Source organism: Esox lucius, chromosome 11, assembly GCF_011004845.1.
Source record: "Esox lucius isolate fEsoLuc1 chromosome 11, fEsoLuc1.pri, whole genome shotgun sequence".
In the NCBI taxonomy this organism is placed as follows: domain Eukaryota; kingdom Metazoa; phylum Chordata; class Actinopteri; order Esociformes; family Esocidae; genus Esox; species Esox lucius.
In genome coordinates, this window is record NC_047579.1 from 30,707,970 (window position 1) to 30,728,710 (window position 20,741).

Genomic DNA, 20,741 nt, shown 5'->3' on the forward strand with positions numbered 1-20,741 from the left:
TGGTCAGAGTATGGAGTCCATTCCCTCTAGTCCTGAATAGTCAGAGTATGGAGTCCATTCCCTCTAGTCCTGAATAGTCAGAGTATTAAGTCCATTCCCTCTAGTCCTGAATGGTCAGAGTATTAAGTCCATTCCCTCTAGTCCTGAATGGTCAGAGTATGGAGTCCATTCCCTGTAGTCCATTCCGAAATAAGCCTGGAGAAAAACTCAACCTCATGTAATGGAACTACAGTGGATATAAAAAGTCTACACACAGCTGCTAAAATGCCAGGTTTTGTGATACAGGTTTGAAAAGAGTCACTTAAAATGATGGCAGGTGTGTAATGACTTCTATTTAACATGAGTTTGAATGTGATTGGTTAATTCTGAACACAGCCACATCCCCAGTTATAAGAGGGTGTGCACACTTATGCAACCAGGTTATTGTGCGTTTTTTTTTTCCTAAAATATTTCAGTTTGTTTTTCAATTGAATTGTTCACATTATAGGTCAAATTAAAGGTGGAAAAATTTCTGACATGATTTATCTTTGTCTCATTCTTTTACATCACAAGAACCTGGCATTTTAACAGGGGTGTTTAGACTTTTTATATCCACTGTAGATACAGGTTTGCAAGCTATGGTATGACCTGGATTCACAAAGCTACAGGGAAACCCCTGGAATAGATGGGCTGGATCCAGGGCCGGTTCTAGGCATAAGCAAAATAAGCGGTCTAGGGCAGCACGATTTGGAGAAAATATTGAATCTGGATTACGGTTTAAAGATGGACATTTTATGGACAATTTATCAATATGTGTTAGAGTTTGAACTCCAAAGGTATTTGGACAGTGACACATTATTATTGTCTATTGGGTCTGTATTCCAGTACTTTATAAAATGACTATGGGCATAACTTGAGGTTTTTTTTTTACATATCACTTTACTTGCTGTAATTTCTGCTCTTTTTACATAGTCCCTACATTTAAGGGTGACAATTTTTAGGCAGGTGTGTTTGTTTGCTTTTATAATGCATGCACAAAAGAGATGTCAATGTATAGTCTTGATTATAAGCTTTGTATTTGCATTTATCGGTTGCTGGTAATTGGCAACATTAAGAACCAGTGTCTAGCTATCAAAAGCTTGTGAGTTTGTGCTGCGTCTGTTAACCTTAGCTAACCTGTCCCATAACCCAAATTCTAAACTGAACACAAACCAAACTACCTGCTAACCTACCAGCTACCTAAATTCTCTCTTGTTTCTACCCATGTAGTTTAATAACATTCACCTTTAATAAAAACCACTGTTGCATTGGTTGTGTCTTGATGATGCTGATGAGTCAGATCAATGGATGATGTCCTCATCTTTACTCTCTCAATGTAAGACGAAATATGCAAATTCACTCCTCTGCAATATACTCTATATAAGGGGTATTCGAAGTGAGGAGCGACAGCCCTGGGGGGCGCCAGAAAGTTTCAGGAAAGGTGCAAAAGAACTTGAAAAGAAGTCAATTATATAAAAAAAAAAAACAGCCCATGTCAAATTGTTCTATAATTATCAATACATATCATATCCATAGTGGATACATGTTAAATATATAATGACATGATTCAGGACGTGGTAATCTCTTCCTGGTTGTGATGCACAGTGGAACGACGAATTTGCAGCTGGCTCATTAGCTCTGCTGACCATCAATTCAATGGTGACACCTGTGAAATAGGTTGTGTTACTCCTGTTTATAGACAAAAAATATGTTTAATTATCGTCATAACATCTTATGTCCCAATATCAAAGTAGCTGCTACTAAAAAGCTATGTCTCACTTTTTCTCATCTCAGTAAAGCTACTTACACACTGGAACCAGCAACCGCTGCCTCCTCCATTACGTTCAATGAATCCTCTAAGGCAGCTTTACCTCCTACCCTGGTGGCCGCGGCAAGCTGAAGCAAGGCGGCTGCCGCTCACGAGTACGCGCACAATATTTGGTCCTGCCGCTGAAGCTCAACCTTGTTTGATTTTTGCCTCTTGCTGTTCGATGGTAGCCAATCAGAGATTGTGCTTTTGTCACAATCGCAACAACAGAGGGTTAAATAATGCTGGCGTCAGTGTAGAGTTAAATTACACAACATCCAAGAATTTTTAAGATAGTAACAAAACAAATTGGCCATAATTCCCTGAATGCAGGAAGGCACATACATGTTTGGCTTGTTGTTTGCGTTTGCTATATTTACGAGGCTGCTTCAAGAGGGCTAGGCTACTTCAGTTGTTATAGTCACGTTTCCAAGGTCCGTTCCGGGAGTTGTCCTCAGAGGCACTCTAAGTCCTGGAGAGTATTGAAGTTCCCACCAGATCATCTTCAACATTAACCATGTTCTCTGTTTCTCTGCTGCTGATGACAGCTTACTCCAGTGAGTCTCTCTGGACTTGAAGGGGCAAACAAAAATAATTATTGATAGCTCTTTAAAACAGTAAAGTATTTGTATTATACAACATTATACATGCTTTGTCCACAGGTGTTCATTGTGAATAACTATTTTAGCTGCCCTTTATGACTGTCCAGCCAGGTCAACCACTGACCATTTCCTGTAAGGTCTCATACTCTGTGTCTAGTTATTGGACAGCTTGGATTCGACAACCGGCAGGGAAAGCACTGGAGTGGAAGCAAGTTTTAGCAACACAAGAGACACTTCAAGCAACATATTGTTTTTAAAAGAAATAAGTCTGCAGACAGAACACATAGCTGTATATTACTGTGTGCATGATTCACAGCAATACAAACAAGCACCACACCATTACAAAAACTAACTTAATCCATAAGGAGTTTTTGCTACTCATCAACAGAAAACTATTATGCTGAAGTGAATAATAAAACCATCAAATTATGTGTGGTACATTCAGAAAGATCACCTAAAGAGGGGTTTCATATTGTAGCCCTTGATTATAACAACAGTGATTATGCTCCAGGAATCTCTTAAATATACTCTGATATCCAGTCTATGTCAATGCAAATCCACCCTCTGGTTCCTTCCCTACTTAAACAGTGTTTGTCCATAGAGGTCTTCTGAGTCCTGGAGAGTAGAGAAGAGCAGCTCCCACCAGATCAGATTCAACACAAACCATGTTCTCTGTATCTCTATTGATGCTTCTGCTGGCAGCTGTTAACTTTGAATCTCAGGATCAAACAGAAATAACAAATGAAGGATTTTCAGTTTTATACTGAATTACATTTGAATTGGATAAACGTATACATGCCTTGTCCACAGGTGTTCACTGTGAAGAACTCACTCAGCCACCCTCTATGACTGTCCAGCCAGGTCAACCACTGACCATTTCCTGTAAGGTCTCATATTCAGTAGGTAGCTATTACACAGCTTGGATTCGACAACCTGCAGGGAAAACACTGGAGTGGATTGGAAGCATATATACCAGAGCCACAAACCAGAAAGACTCCCTGAAGAACAAGTTCAGCCTCACATTAGACTCATCCAGCAATACCGTTACTTTAACTGGGCAAAACTTACAAGCTGAAGACACAGCTGTGTATTATTGTGCCAGAGATTCACAGTGATACAAACCAGCATCAAACCTGTACAAAAACGAAATCCTCATTGAGTTGGAGTTCCAAGTATCTGTCAGGAGGGGGCAGTTAATTCATTTTATTTCATTGTAATCCTCATATAATAATACATTTTGTTCATTCTAGATGAGTGTCTTGGGCAAATACCAGATAAAATATGCTCAAATCAAAGCTCCAGCATCTAACCTGGTATATACCGCAATATAATACATGTATAAGAACATCTTCCAAAATCTTAATATGAGCATACCCATTGTTACAGTAACCCCCACCCTCCATCTTTAAAGGCCCTCTAAGAGAAGAGCCACTCCAACTAACTTCATCAGAAAAACATGTTCTATTCCCTCCTGTGAATCACAAATGGAGTATGAAGAAGGCTCTACTTTGACTTTAAATGTATCCATTTCTAAAAGAATAAATGACCAAGATGGCGGCGTGTTTACATCGTCTACTCAGTTTTTGCAAATTAACAGTACTTTACTTAATAGTTCTTAGCTTATTCACTCAGTATTGCCTAGCATACACGCCTAGCAAGAACTCCTGGACATTGGAGCACAATGCACAGAAAGAGTTTTTAACAACGTCTAACTTCCACCAGAGATCGTGAATTGCCCGAAGGCGGCGTTGTGATCGTAAAAAAAAGGCGTGGGAAGTGTGGAGGCATCCGGGCTAGGCTAATGCTAACCCCCCATCGGCCGTCACTACCTAGCCTTTTCCTTGCTAACGTACGGTCAATGGGGAACAAAATTTATGAAATCCGACTGAGAATCATCTCCACCACAGGAGACAATACACTACCAGAGGAGTGTAGCCCCACCAGGAGACAACACACAAGACGTGTATACAAACATTCTGGAGGATTACAAAGCAATTCCCCTCCACCACCTGGGACAGTCTGATCATCTAACACTGTCTCTACTCCCCAAGTATTTACCCCTAATTAAACATTTGAAACCATCAGTGAGGACAGTCACTGTATGGCCAAAGGGGTCAGACTCACTTCTACAGCACCAGTTTTTACACACAGACTGTATGGGAGTCAAGCCACCCACACAAACATTGAAACATAAGCTACTTCCATTCTGGATTACATCAACATCTGCATCAACAATGTCACCACCCATAATATAATAAAGACCTTCCCCAACCAGTTGCTGTGGATGAACAGAGACTAGTTGAACGTCAACACAAACTGTGTTCTATTCTCCCTTTTGGGAATCTCTCTGTTCATGCAAATGGAGTATGAAGAAGGTTCTACAGTGATTTGAAAAGTATTCTTGTAATGTTTTTTGTTGGATCCAGCACCCTTAAGGAAGACTGGAAACCATTATCCCTACTTACACATATACAGTCCTGATGAATTACTCCATTATAGGTCAACACATTACAATGTCTATAGTACGTATAGTCATTACATTCATTTACTCTCCTGTTACTCCAAATTCATTAACTGTCCTCTATGCAAATCTCACAGAGGTCCTCTTCCTCTTTCCCTCTACCTCATATAAACAGTCTCTCATTAACAGTACATCTCTCTGAGTCTTGGAGAGTAGAGAAGAGCAGCTCTGACCAGATCATCTTCGTCATAAACCATGTTCTCTGCATCTCTTCTGATATTTCTGTTGGCAGCTGCCTCCTGTGAGCCTTTTGACTGTTGTCTGACCAGTATAAACTGTGTTGCTGTGATACTGATGTGAGTCTTTGGTTGGTCTGACATGTCATTTCTCTCCTCGGGTGTCCACTGTCAGGTCGTTCTCACACAGGCTGAACAGTCGGTCCAGGGGACCCCTGGGGGATCCCTCAAACTGATATGTGCCTGCAGTGGATTCACTCTGAAAGACTGGGGAATGAACTGGATCCGCCAGGCTCCTGGAAAGGGACTTGAATGGATCATGTATTATTATAGCGACAGTGACAAGAGCAATTCTCAGGCAGTACAGGGCCGTTTCACTGCATCGAAGGACAGCACAAATTTCTATCTACACATGAACCAGTAAAAGCCAGAGGACTCTGCAGTGTATTACTGTGCTAGAGACTCACAGTGGCGAAAGTCATGAGAGAAGCTGTACAAAAACCATCTGGTAGAGAGAGGAAGGATACGCACAAACAAAAATAACTGTTTTATTTTCAGAGAGGAGGACATGAGAGCAAATGTCTCTTTTCAGAAACAGAATCAGAGAGATTAATTGCCAAGTAAGTTTCACAGCAAACAAGGAATTTGTTCTGGGCGAAGGAGCCACAATTTATACAAAGCAATAATGGAAATAAAACCAAATAAGAACAGTGGACTGAGTTCAACAGAATTATTAATGAATATAATGTATGGGGAGCACACCCCGGAAATATTCCTCTGTCATCCTTTGACCCTAAAGCCACCAATTAATACAGTTTAAAATGATGGTGCGGAAATCTAAGAGCTTATCTACCTTACTCTGTGGAGATTGCAAGTATCTCTAGAGTTAAGCTTCCCTGAGACCGTGTTTGATACTTTGTACTTGTGTATGTCAGCAAAGAAGAAATGAATGGTGGTATTTCATGCAGGAGAGATATAAATCAAAAAGTGTGAAATGCACAAATCTATGTGACTTCAAAGAGGGTCAGACAATCTGATATAGAGATTAATGATGGTGAGGGTCAGTATGTTGTTGTTTAGTACTTCTAATACAACCTATTGGATCTTGCCCGTACACACAGACACTCAACAGTACACACATACACTGAACTTTTCACACAGGCACTCAATTGTACACACATACACTCAACTTTGCACACAGGCACTCAATTGTACACACAGATACTCAACTATTCACACAGGCACTGATCTATTCACACAGGCACTCAATTGTACACACAGACACTCAACTATTCACACAGGCACTCAATTGTACACACAGACACTCAACTATTCACACAGGCACTCAATTATTCACACAGGCACTCAATTGTACACACAGACACTCAACTATTCACACAGGCACTCAATTGTACACACAGACACATTGGAAAATGACAAGGGGATTAATGAGGGACAGATAGAAACCTAGAGAGGAGACAGACTCTGGAGTTTGATTAATTCTCCTCTGGCTGTGCCGGGGGAAAATGTTTGCATGTTTAGGTGATCAGCAGATTGATAAATGCAGGTGTGCTGTTTCCAGAGTCTTTAGACAGAATCCTAATCAGCTTCAACAGGATACGTCAGCATATAATTCAGACTGACTCTTATCCCATAAACTAATGTAATATCAACAATAGGGACTGAGGCAGAACAGACTGACTCTGGTCACTCATCACATAAACTAATGTAATATGAACAATAGGGACTGAGGCAGAACAGACTGACCCAAGTCCTCCAACACAAAACTACTGCAGTTTTTAACAAGGGATTGAGTCTGGAGATCCAGAGACACTCTGGCCCCATTCAAAGATCACCCCAGACAGGGCCAACCATACAGAAAATAACTCACTTTGCCAAGCACCAGACCAAAGGGTCACCAACCAACCGAATTGAGGACTCAAAGGCCAGTGACCTTTAAGAACGAGGGGTTATGTTTGAGACATTCAGTTTGATACATGACCAAGGGAGGGTTGAGGATTGGATGAAAGATGATACGTGAATCAATCAATCAATCAATAATTTTTGTTTTATAAAATCCTTTTTACATCAGCAGTTGATCCAAAGTGCTTTCGCTAAACAAGTGCAGGGTTGAGACTTTGCAAAGTGATATGTGATTTCCAGAGTTGTGGAGTGAAGCTGTTCATAATATATTTTCTGGGTGTTTCAGAGTCCCAGTTTAGCCAGCTGGTGGCTGTTGAACCAAACAGATGTAGATTGGATTTGCATTTATTAAAATGATGAGATGGTTCAAAAAATCAGACGATTGTATCACTTTTAATAAAAAAATATTTTTACTAGAATCATTTCAGCTACATATCACACATACGTTGACAGATTATATTAATTTATTGTGTTGAGAATAAATATAACCTTTTTCAAGACTTACATGAAACTGTTCTATGTGGTTTCTCATATCTGCCCACACCATCTCCCTTCAAACACTTTAGAATGTCTTCATGGTAATTCTTCACAGGGGAAGATGTTTAATACATTTGCCTTATGGGGATGTCTATCAAAACAAGGGTTAGCACAATATTTCAAAGCTACCCAACAATGACCTCTGGTTCAGGAAACACCCGCATTTTAATGCAGACATTTTGGATTAGAAAGGACCAATACATAATTATATAGTGTATAATAAGACATTTAAAAACAATCGGATGCATTGTAGACATTGAGGGCAATGACTAATTAAGAACACTTTTTGAGTTTAATTTACTGTTTTTTTTGTCGCTTTGTTACTAGTATGTTGTGGTTTTTCAAAACTCTTAGTACAAAACTCCCAACTGATCATACTTGTTACCCATTCAAAACAACTGATTGGCTTTCATTTGGTTTCTAAACGTCTTTCACCACAAAATCAATAATTCCACCACTTTTTAGTGAAATATAATGAGTACATTAATTAAGTCATCACAACATAACATAGTGCAATTCTCTGTTTAGTCACTGTTACAGTCAGTCAGTTAGACCGAACAATGACTCTTTGAAGTGCTAAAGGTAATCTGTTACAGTTAATTGAACTGTTTTCACATCAGGCAAAACTCTTGATGTACGCTACACAGCACAATTGACTGAAAATAATCTCCATATTTCTATACCATAAAAGAAAGTTTGATCAATGCAAAGATCTTCCAGAATCATTGATGCAAAAAAATGAAAAATACTTTTTTGTTGTCCATAACAAATACTATCATGAATAAATGTCAACGTTTAGCACACACTACACTAATTTACATCAATTCTGTCTTTGACATTTGGCCATGATATATTGCCCATGTCACAATGAATATCTTTATTTTGCCATGTACTGCAGGAAAGTTCTTTTGGCTTTGCAAATGCAAACGTGACATTGGTATAATATCTGCGTAGTGGTAGCAAGTAGGCGCAGGCACGACAGTGATCCAAATTAAATTTTACTCAAAGGTAAATATAACCTATACTTTAAGAAACTGAAAATAAGCCAAGCAAACAAAAACCACAGGCTTCCTAGGTCAAAGCAAACCATAACACAACACAGTTACAATGTCCTGAGACAATCAGTAACCAATGACAACTGGGAGAAAATAAGGACCAAATAAAGGCATGAACTACAACAGAAGACCAGATGAGGGCGGGGCAGGACAAGAAACAGGACAAACACCAGAACAGACATGGGAAACATTACAATTGGTCACTTTCATCAACAAAGATGTTCTTGTGATGGTTCACAGCAGACAGGTTTTGAGTTCTGACCCTGTCCAAGGTCTCTTTGATTCATTCCTCTGCCTTGCTGTCTATCCTGCTCCATGTTGAAAGACATTGCCCGTGTTCACATGGTTTATATGGTTGTATGGTTACCAGTTGTGGTCACAACTATGGATGGCAATCATGTCCTGTTTATGACTGTATTATATAGTTGATGGGCAGTGCAGTGGACTTTTATTACTGCCCTCTACTTAATGGAATTTATGAACAGAACTTCCTGGCCCCTCCCACACATTACACAACAAAGCCTACACAACAAAGAAATGTTCAGTTCCGATAATCACAAAGATAATAATAACTTGTGTTTGTGAAACACATTTAGTATGTGTGCTGTTAGATACTACAAAAGTTATCAGTGGGTGATATTCTTCACCTCATGTCACCTGGTAAAGAAGTACTGAAACAAACACTGACCATGGCAGGCATAGTTTGTATGTACAGTATGTGTGTGTGTGTGTGTGTGTAAATGTTTTGAGATGTAGTAAGACTGTTTGCACTCCATATCTGAACTCAACAGAAGTTTAAACAAGCATTTTCACCAATTCTCCACCACTGGGTCATTTTGACCCTAACATTAAGAACGTTAAATTATTTTAGTGGCCCTTTGGTGGATCTAGATTTGGACCTGTAGATTTATTACAAATAATCAATGAATGAATGTAAAAAAAATAATTGAATATATAAAAAGAGTATTACAAATACAGTACCAAAGAAAGTTCTTCAAAGATTGAAGATGCAGACAGGAGGAAAGACAAATGCAAGAAGAGCTTCCTCAAACCCTCGCTCTGGTTATATCCTAAAACTCAAGTAGTGGGGGTTGGTTAACTGACCTGAGGAAAACAAAACCAGTCCTGTAGAATAGACCCCTTACCAATCCCTGGGTCCCTTCCTATGACACAGGGGTGTTATCAAAAGGATCACGCAAGCTAGGCAATTAAAAGCAACACTTTTGTCTCTGCATTCGCTCCTTACAGACACAACTGTTACCCATAATCATTTGAATGACAGACCTACTACTAAATACATGGATATAAATATCTATAATAAATAATGAAGAATCTTTGTATTTGTAAATAGACATAGAATTGACATTTTTGGGTTCCTTCACCTTGAAGCTGTTACACACTCACACAAACAAACAAACAAACAAACACACACACACACACACACACACACACACAAACACTCACTCACTCACATCTTCCCCTGAGAACCAAAACTACCAGTAAACAATGCTGTTTAATGAACAACATGTGTGTTATGGTTCTTGAAGTCAGATGAAATGTGTCACTGGGTAACTATTAGCATGATGATTGGTGGCCATGACAGTTTCCTCCCCACATGGCCATGATTCAAACCTCAGCATGCATATATACCAGCAGCATACACTGGTGTTGAACTGTGTTGTGTGGAGCGGTTGAGTTCATACCTCCACCCTTAGTATGGCAGACCTACTGTTCCTTGGGTTGTTCTCTCTCTGTCTGTCCTGTGAGTTTGGTTTTACTCCTTTTCAAAATATCTTCCATTTAACCGTCTCCATCTATTGCTTCTATTCTTTCCCACTAACTTATTTTTCACTCCATCATTCAGTTTTGAATGGTCAGAGTCCATACCCTCCAGTCCAGTCCTGAAAAGTCCTGGAGAAATACTCAACCTCTCCTGTAAAGGAACTGGGTATACCTTTACAAGCTATGGTATGAACTGGATTCGCCAAGCTACAGGGAAGCCACTGGAATGGATGGGCTGGATCAATACCAACACTGGAGCAGCAGGCTATGCCAAAAGTCTTGAGGGACGGGTTGAATTGACTAAAGAAGACTCAGTTAGCATGACACATCTGAAACTGTCTGGTCTGAAGGCAGAGGACTCAGCTGTGTATTATTGTGCACGTTGGCACAGTGATGTGAGTGTATGGTTGAGCTGCACAAAAAAGGCTGTAGAGCACATGCTACACACACACACATATACATACACAGATGGACACAAATATATTGCTGTTCTTTCAAGTAACAATGCCTACTGGCTAACCTATGGACTTTTTTTAAAGATGGACATATCATGGACAATATATCATTTTGACATTTTGAGTTTTAGGATTAATTCTAGTAATATTTGGACAGAATTATTTTATTTTTGCTCTGTACTCAAGAACTTAGGATTTGTAACTATACAATGACTATAGGGAAAATTCTATGGTTATTTTTTACATATCAGATATTTATTTTTAGGCATGTGTATGTGTTTTCTTTAATTGTGCATTCACAATAGAGATGTCAATTACTTTCCTTGGTTATAAGTTTTGCATTTGCATTTGTCTGGCATCTGGCAACTTTATGACCCAAGAGTGAGGGCGTATAGTTTTCAAAAGCTTGTGAGTTGGAATTGCATCTGTTATCCTTAGCTAAGCTTTAACATAATCCAAATTCTAAACTGAACACAAATCAAACTAGCTGCTACTTTAAATTCACCTAACTTTTGCTTTTTTGGTTCTACCGTTTTACATAAATAACATAAACCTTTGCCATTAGTTCTCATATAAGCCAATGTGAATTCTCCATGCATCTGTTGCCATCATCCCATATACACTCACCTAAAGGATTATTTGGAACACCATACTAATACTGTGTTTGACCCCCTTTCGCCTTCAGAACTGCCTTAATAATACGTGGCATTGATTCAACAAGGTGCTAAAAGCATTCTTTAGAAATGTTGGCCCATATTGATAGGATAGCATTTTGCAGTTGATGGAGACTTGTGGGATGCACATCCAGGGCACGAAGCTCCCGTTCCACCACATCCCAAAGATGCTCTATTGGGTTGAGATCTGGTGACTGTGGGGGCCATTTCAGTACAGTGAACTCATTGTCATGTTCAAGAAACCAATTTGAAATGATTCAAGCTTTGTGACATTGTGCATTATCCTGCTGGAAGTAGCCATCAAAGGATGGGTACATGGTGGTCATAAAGGGATGGACATGGTCAGAAACAATGCTCAGGTAGGCTGTGGCATTTAAACGATGACCAATTGGCACTAAGGGGCCTAAAGTGTGCCATGAAAACATCCCCCACACCATTACACCACCACCAGCCTGCACGGTGATAACAAGGCATGATGGATCCATGTTCTCATTCTGTTTACGCCAAATTCTGACTCCACCATTTGAATGTCTCAACAGAAATTGAGACTCATCAGACCAGGCAACATTCTTCCAGTCTTCAACTGTCCAATTTTGGTGTGCTCGTGCAAATTGTAGCTTCTTTTTCCTATTTGTAGTGGAGATGAGTGGTACCCGGTGGGGTCTGCTGTTGTAGCCCATCCGCCTCAAGGTTGTGCGTGTTGTGGCTTCACAAATGCTTTGCTGCATACCTGTAACGAGTGGTTATTTCAGTCAAAGTTGCTCTTCTATCAGCTTGAATCAGTCGGCCCATTCTCCTCTGACCTCTGGCATCAACAAGTCATTTTTGCCCACAGGACTGCCGCATACTGGATGTTTTTCCCTTTTCACACCATGCTTTGTAAACCCTAGAAATGGTTGTGCGTGAAAATCCCAGTAACTGAGCAGATTGTGAAATACTCAGACTGGCCCGTCTGGCACCAACAACCATGCCACGCTCAAAATTGCTTAAATCACCTTTCTTTCCCATGCTGACATTCTGTTTGGAGTTCAGGAGATTGTCTTGACCAGGACCACACCCCTAAATGCATTGAAGCAACTGCCATGTGATTGGTTGATTAGATAATTGCATTAATGAGAATTTGAACTGGTGTTCCTAATAATCATTTAGGTGAGTGTATATACACACACTCAGATCTGAAAAACAATCTGTGTGAGTTGGCTCTTAAAAGAGCCTTTGGGTGAGCCGGAGGGAAAGCAACAACTTTAAAGTTCATAAGAACATCTAAAAGGGACCCGAGGAGAAGGTTAACAAACTCTAACAAGAACTAACAAAATATCTAATATCTCTGAGTAAACAACATTATTCCGCAAAATCTGTAGATACAGTGCAAATCTATGAAATAATTCTCACTTCGTTTTCAACATAATCAGACAGGAGTGGATATTCTGCTACAGAACTACTAATTTCTTTGTCCTCTTCTTCTTCATAGTCAATTATTTTTTATTTTGACTATCTTGTTTATCCTTAAGTGCCTGCTGTTTTAACTCTCTAATTTTAAACATGCGCTCGCAATAAATGGATCTCTGTCCTTTTACTGAGGCCCTAGATTTTGCAAGGACCTCAGCCTTCCTCTCTGGATCTAAACCAGCCAACCATACCCAAGACCTATTTTGTTTAAACATAATAATGCCTTCTAATGCTATTTTGCTAGCCCTAGTCTTTAATCTTATTAATTGATAAAAATTACCAAAGTCCCTCTTGCGCGCAGCATTTGGTTTTTGGAGCTGATTCTAACGCTTTGTACTGGTCATCAGATACATTGTCATACCGTCCATGCTTTAAGTGATCTGCTGTCAACCTACAACAAACCTTTACTAGACTGGCAAAAAGGAGCTCTAAAGCTTTTTTCAAGTCCTCAAACTCATCTGATACTGGTTCTATGAGTTTGTTAAAGATGGGTCCCCTGTGGACGTCTACGTCATCAAACGAAGAAACCTCACCTCTAATAAAAGGGCTGCTGTCTGCTTGCCACTCGGTTAGCTTTCTAGCATACTATACCTGTCGTTCATTGCAAGGAAATGTTCTTTCTTAGCAAGAATTCGCCAGAAAGGTTCTGTAACCTGTTTGGACACAAGGCCTAATGCCCTGCATCCTGCAATGAACTGATTGACATTCAGATCAGCATGGACGGCTTGAATTAACCTGTTCTCATTTTGGGTGCTGTGAATTCTAGCACGTCGGTGTAGAGAAAGTAAACACCTGCTGCATTGTGGAATATCACATTTATGCGGTTACCTTTGAAAGTCACTAAAGGAACGTGGTCAGAACGATTCTTGTTAAGCAAAAAGGTTCAGAATTCAACCAGCTTACCACTGTTCTCGCATGCACATTCCTGTACTGCTTTACACACAGTTCGAATAAGCCTAACTGTACTACTCTCCCCACTAAATGAGTGTGTGGGATCTAATTTAGCACTACCTACCTTGTCCTGTTAAAAAATAAGAGATTCCCACATAGCTAATGTTGTGCCTGCCTGATGTGCCAGCCCATCAATGACATGCATACTGCAAAATAACTCATTGACCAGAGAAAGTCTAGCCCTTTCTGGATCATCTAAGTCATTAAACCCATCTATAATATCTGGCAAAATATTTGACCTGAACTGGGATAGAATCTCATTGAATTTCTTTTCCCCACTTGCTCTGTCACTCATTAAGTTTTACCGAAAATAAATAAATTAAATTAAATAAATAAATTGATGATCACCTGAAAATTCAAGTCTTATCACTACTGACCACATCATGTACCATATCAAGAATGGTATCAAATGTGCATTGCGCTGAACCAAAAGCCTGTTCTCTTAATCCTAAATGTAGTCTAGTGCCATCTTTAAAACAAATTCCTGCGGTTCCATTTTTATGATCCAGCTTGCTGGTCCCGTCAGTAGCAAGTGTAACTGCGTTTTCATTAATCATCCTATCTTGAATTTGCTGATTTGTTGATGTACTAGGTACCTTATCAATTTGCATCCCTGACATATTTTTTATTACACAATCTATTACATGTTGCAACTAACTCCTAAAAGAGAGGTCAACTCCATTACTGTCTGTCTAGTGCTGTCACTAAACACACGACCATCTACAGTGGGGATCCCCTTAACGGTGTCTTTTGTGGTATGTTGGGATTGCCAGTAAACTATCTCATTGTTTAAATCATCCATTTTATCTGGCAATTCTTTTTCCTTTCTCTTCCTATACTTAAGTTTATTTAAATTGCTTTGTTGTCCACGTTTAAGGTTTCCTATTTTTACTTGCAGCTCTTCTATATTTCTGTCCAACTGTAAATTAAGATGTTTTAATCTTTGGTTCTCCCCTTCTTGCGCTGTTATTCTAGATTTAAGTAAATCTGTTTTATCATATTTTCGCTTACAGCGTCTGTTTGCATTACGAATAGAGTCACATGCGCATTGATATTTATTGCTAAGGGCATGCTCCTTTTCGTAATTGTGCATCTAATTGTTTTTGACTGTTTGATTGTTTGTTGATTTCGTCAAGTAGGGCATCATTTTAGTCAGGAGAATCTCCTCCAATAAAATATGGCTTGGCCGCGCCATTCACTGACTTCAAACACTAGACTACAAACCCGATTCCAAAAAAGTTGGGACACTGTACAATTGTGAATAAAAACAGAATGCAATGATGTGGAAGTTTCAAATTTCAATATTTTATTCAGAATACAACATAGATGACATATCAAATGTTTACACAGAGAAAATGTATCACTTTAAGGGAAAAATAAAGTTGATTTTAAATTTCATGGCATCAACACATCTCAAAAATGTTGGGACAAGGCCATGTTTACCACTGTGTGGCATCCCCTCTTCTTTTTACTGTATAACAGACTGCAAATGTCTGGGGACTGAGGAGACAAGTTGCTCAAGTTAATGAATAGGAATGTTGTCCCATTCTTGTCTAATACAGGCTTCTAGTTGCTCAACTGTCTTAGGTCTTCTTTGTCACACCTTCCTCTTTATGATGGCGTCCCAGTTTTCCAAAATGAACTTCACATTTTTATTTGTCTGACCACAGAACACTTTTCCACTTTGCCACGGTCCATTTTAAATGATCCTTGGCCCAGAGGAAATGCCTGCGCTTCTGGATCCTGTTTAGATACGGATTCTTCTTTGACCTATAGAGTTTTAGCCGGCAACGGCGAATGGCACGTGGATTGTGTTCACCGACAATGTTTTCTGGGAGTATTCCTGAGCCCATGTTGTGATTTCCATTACAGTATCATTCCTGTATGTGATGCAGTGACACCTGAGGGCCCGAAGATCACGGGCATCCAGTATGGTTTTCCGGTCTTGACCCTTACGCACAGAGATTGTTCCAGATTCTCTGAATCTTTGGATAATATTATGCACTGTAGATGATGATAACTTCAAACTCTTTGCATTTTTTCTCTGAGAAACTCCTTTCTGATATTGCTCCACTATTTTTTGCCACAGCATTGGGGGAATTGGTGATCCTCTGCCTATCTTGACTTCTGAGAGACACTGCCACTCTGAGAGGCTCTTTTTATACCCAATTATGTTGCCAATTGACATAACAAGTTGCAAATTGGTCCTCCAGCTGTTCTTTATCTGTACATTTAACTTTTCCTTATTGCTACCTGTCCCAACTTTTTTGGAATGTGTAGCTCTCATGAAATACACAATATTTGGCATGACATTACAAAATGTCTCTTTCAACATTCGATATGTTATCTATATTCTATTGTGAATTAAATATAAGTTTATGAGATTTGTAAATTATTCCATTCCTTTTATACTCTTATAAACTTTTTTGGAATCGTGTTTGTAGAAATAGTCAGAAAAGGCGATTTTACACATCCTTCCACGTAACGCAGGTTTAAGCGCAATTAATACCATATAGGATCAGATGTTTACATCCTATACCAGTTGTTATTTTTCAGTTTCGTCATGAAATGAGGTTATATTAGTAAAATAAAAGAGGAGACCTGTTTTAGTGCCATTTTGTGGCAAAGGAATTTTAAGCTTCATTCAGGTTAGAAGAGGCTCAACGATGGTTCGTTTCAATTCAATTGCTATGGGCACGCGCTGGCCTTCCAGCTCTGCCAGCGTTCTTTTGCCGTTTTTAAGGCTAGGGTGAATTTCTTTGTGTTCTATTGTCCACCCTACGTAGGCTGGACAGATGAAAAATGTAACAACGCCGGATGAAACATTGTTGTGTCTGTCATGGTGGCCAGTTTCATAATATTACCTTATATTGAAGCTGTGTGCTGTAGTTTTCAAGAAATCGAAAGAAAACAGGCCTAATTTGGGCCTTTTTTCACCCTGGCTCCTCCTATCAATTCCATTGAGCGCTGTGGCACCAACTCTTCTTTAGAACGCATTCCGAACATTCTAATTCTAGCCTATTGTTCTACGTCACAATGCCATACTAGCCCATAGAGTCAACTAGATTTTAACGTACCACAGGTTTGCTGCACATTTTTACTTACTCTAATAATGCCAATTTTAAGCATTCATTATTACATTCTTGCTAACCAATTGAATTGATTTATTTTTGGATGCTTGCAAAATGGATGCGTGGTTATTTACATTGTCATCTGTTTGTTAGTATGTGTAGAATTGAGCATGCTGCCACACTTGACGTACAAACCAAACCTTACGTATCGTCTAAGTTTCGTGTTTAGCGTACTGATACGCTCTGTTTTGGTCCTTTATCTCTGCAAAGTTTTGTCGTTTCATTATTCCTGCTCTATCTTAGCGAAGTAATTATTGCAGCTTGCTTTGGATGTAGATCCAGCAAATATGTCGAAATAATTAAGGTTGACTAACGTTTTTCTTTTCTTTGCGTAGTTATGAAAAAGTTGTTCAAGCAAATATCGACAGGGTGGGCTTCTTGAGCAGTTGATGTCATGATGTTGTTAATTTAATTGTGGTAGCCTAACATTGATCATGTGTCAATGATGTAGGCTACAGTAACATTATTGGCATGTCAGAGAGAAAGCAACATTTGCAGCTTATCATAGAATGTAAATTATTGTGTTGTATTTGTCCGTTAGCCCAGGGCTTAGGAACACAATCCTTAGCCCAGGGTTAACAAACTCTTGTGTGAACACAGTCTAAGCTAACCCGGGGCCAGTCTTAGCCTGGAACAATGCAGTGTGTAAAGGCCTTATTTCCCATCCCCCCACTGTAATGTACATGGGATACTTTTTGCCGCAAAACTCTTCAGTACAGCTGTGAATGTATTGTACAAAATACTCAGGAGAGTTTGTAAAATTACAAATATAATTTGGAATCATGGAGAACTGTGCAACATCCAGCAAACCAATATATTGGTGTCCCTTTTTAACCCCCTGTGCCCCACACTATACTGCACATGGAATTCATATTGCCTCATAAGTTAGCAGCTAGAGGCTTTTTTTTTAGTCTGGCTAGTTACTCCATCTAAAATTATTCAGATGACATGAACATTATAACTGACAGTTTAGCTATTTTTAATTTAGGCTCATCTATGCTCAGTAGCTAATTAATCCACTGTTTTCATTTGTACAATGACTTGCTACTATAGGCAAATATTTAGTGGAATGCAATGTTGCCATGATTACTTTGTTTAAAAAAAAAACTACCCAGCATTTAAAAAAAAGGGCAAACGTTAACGATAAATGCTATCAACGTTAACTAGCTAGTAACGTTAGCTAAAAGAAATATATTAAACCAACCTCAGTTTAAGCTAACATTAGTCCATCTAAAATCATTTTGGTGACTTGATCATAATAACATGCGGTTTAGCTAATAATAATTTGACCATTTAGAGATTCAGAAATGACAATTTAGGTGTCATGCTTTCAAGCCTCGGTAGCTAATCTATGCTAGAAAAGCCTCAGTCTAAGCTAGCATTAGTTACTTTAAATCATTCTGGTGACATGAACATTATATCTAATGCTTTAGCTATTTAAAATGTGCTTTTGGTAAAGAGGGTGTTGTGTTCATGCCTCAGTAGATAATTCATTCTGAGTAATTAAGTAATTTCTGTTTTCATTTGTTTATACAATTCCACTTCAAACTGAGGGCTAAAATGATCAATTGCACCTTTAATTTAATTGTGGACATGGCAGTTAAGTTTCAAGGTACAAGTGGGGTATCATTTTAATCAGGAGAATGTCCTCTTTTTAATTTTATATACTTCCACGTAACGCAGGTTTAAGCGCAATTAATACTATATAGGACCAGATGTTTACTTCCTATGCCATTTGTTATTTTTCAGTTTCGTTGTGAAATGAGGTTACAGTAGTAAAATAAAAGAGGAGACCTGTTTTGGTGCTTTTTTGAGGCTATGGAATTTTAAGCTTCATTCAGGTTAGAAGAGGCTTGACCGAAGGTTTGTTTCATGAACGCATGAGCGTTCCAGCTCAGCCAGCGTTCTTTTGCGGCTAGGGTGAATTTTGCTGTCTAATACTACACTAAAAAGGAACACATCGCTAACTAGCTTAGCCGATAGCCGGCCGGCACACCACAGTAAACTATTTACCCTCGTAGTTGTGCAGATAACTCGATACGTAGAGTTTGAATCCCTTGTTCCGCTTGCTTGTTGGAGCAGGGGACCAGGCATCAACAATTCGATCACTAATGCTTATTTTAGGCAGGTCTTGGAGACATCTACTAAAAACTGAAATGTTGGGCGACGCGGGTGATCGCCATAAGTAAACCGGAAAATGATATGCTGACACCTGGCTAAAGCGGAAGTTCGTCCATACGCTTGTGCAAAGAGCCTATTGATCTTTGTCACTCAGTGAGATTACATTTGCTACACATGATCAGGGATGTGATGTTTCTTTGTGTGAATGAAGTTTCTAGATGGTCACATGGGGGCACTATAAGAAAGGAAAAAACATAGATGTCGTATTGCTTGCAACTATGGATATAAGTTAAACAAAATTGCAATTTGGCTAGTGGTAGCTTCAGTGCTGAAACCCGCTAAATGCTGCTTGCAGCTTTAATTTGTTTTATTTTTGTGGCTTAACATCTCGAGCTTCCTAGCCTTCCTCATGCCTTTGCATATGTAAGTCTCCTACCTTATTGGATTTGGTTGAATTGGGGAACCATTTAATAAACATATACATATTTGGTTGTGACCAAACACCAATTAGAAAAGCTAATTGTTTCCAGGACGTTACCTGAACCCCATTCTAACCACATTTTAGTGAGGTTCCTGAGGTAGACACGTATCTTTAACCAAAAACTTCCATTATCAGACTTTGCAAGGCAGTATCAGAGTAGTTCAAAGGGAGTTGTGCAACAAGGTCCCTTAGAGGAGGGGGGGTTATGGCTGGTGATGGGTCATAGAGTTCTCTGGTTCACAGAGTTCAGCAGGGTAACTGTAGATGAAAAGGAACTGTTCCTGAGCGTGCTGGTGTGGGAACGAAGAGACCTGTACTGCCTGCCTGATGGTAGGAGGGCAAACACTTTGTGGCCTGGATGTGAAGGGTCCTTGATAATCCCGCGTGCCCTGAGCAGACACCCCATCCACGGGAGCAGTGGCGGAGCCAGGAATTCTTCATAGGGGTGGCCAGGCAGGGGCCAGTAGTTACTTTGGGGTGGCACAAAAAAACAATTTTGCAAACAAACACAGCACTTATCCAACCTTAAAATACTTTTTAAAGTATTGTATGTGCCCAAATCACAATGATGTATAATGTACAATAGCTTGCCTACAATGGCATTTTTTCATTAAAGTTTACCAAAATCCTGAGCGTCATAATCTTACTCACCCTCAAGTTATTTAATAAAAATTCACTTTGAAAACAGAATACATGACTCCCAATGATAATGAAAAGTTTAAAAAGGACAAGAAATGATTTACTAAAGTGAATTTTATTTCAAGTGCAAACTATGAAAATTCAGCAAACTTACAAGCTGTTTCCAAATTACATGTCACTAGTTAAACTAGTACAAACAACCTACATTAGTTGGATTCTACGGTTATTGTGCTTTAAAGCAAAGTTGTTTACAAATTCATCAAAGTTCAGAGACTTGGCTCTCCTGGACTCCACACTCAAGACACCTAGATTGCTCAGTCTCTCATCATTCATGGTTGAGCGCAGGTAACTCTTCACTAGTTTGAGAGTAGAGAAGCTGCGTTCACATGCAGCTGTACTCACAGGAATGGCAACAGCAA

The 20,741-nt window shown here is 39.3% G+C and overlaps 1 protein-coding gene across 1 annotated transcript in view; it reads left to right on the forward strand.

Annotated features, from left to right (window-relative positions):
• LOC105008122 overlaps positions 1–20,741 on the forward strand; it is a 493,667-nt gene continuing 472,926 nt past the window's right edge. The window contains exons 1-2 of the mRNA XM_034295308.1: positions 1–13; positions 10,517–10,807. Coding sequence (XP_034151199.1) covers positions 11–13; positions 10,517–10,807 — 294 coding nt within the window. The 5' untranslated portion in view covers positions 1–10. The remainder of the gene's footprint in view (positions 14–10,516; positions 10,808–20,741) is intronic.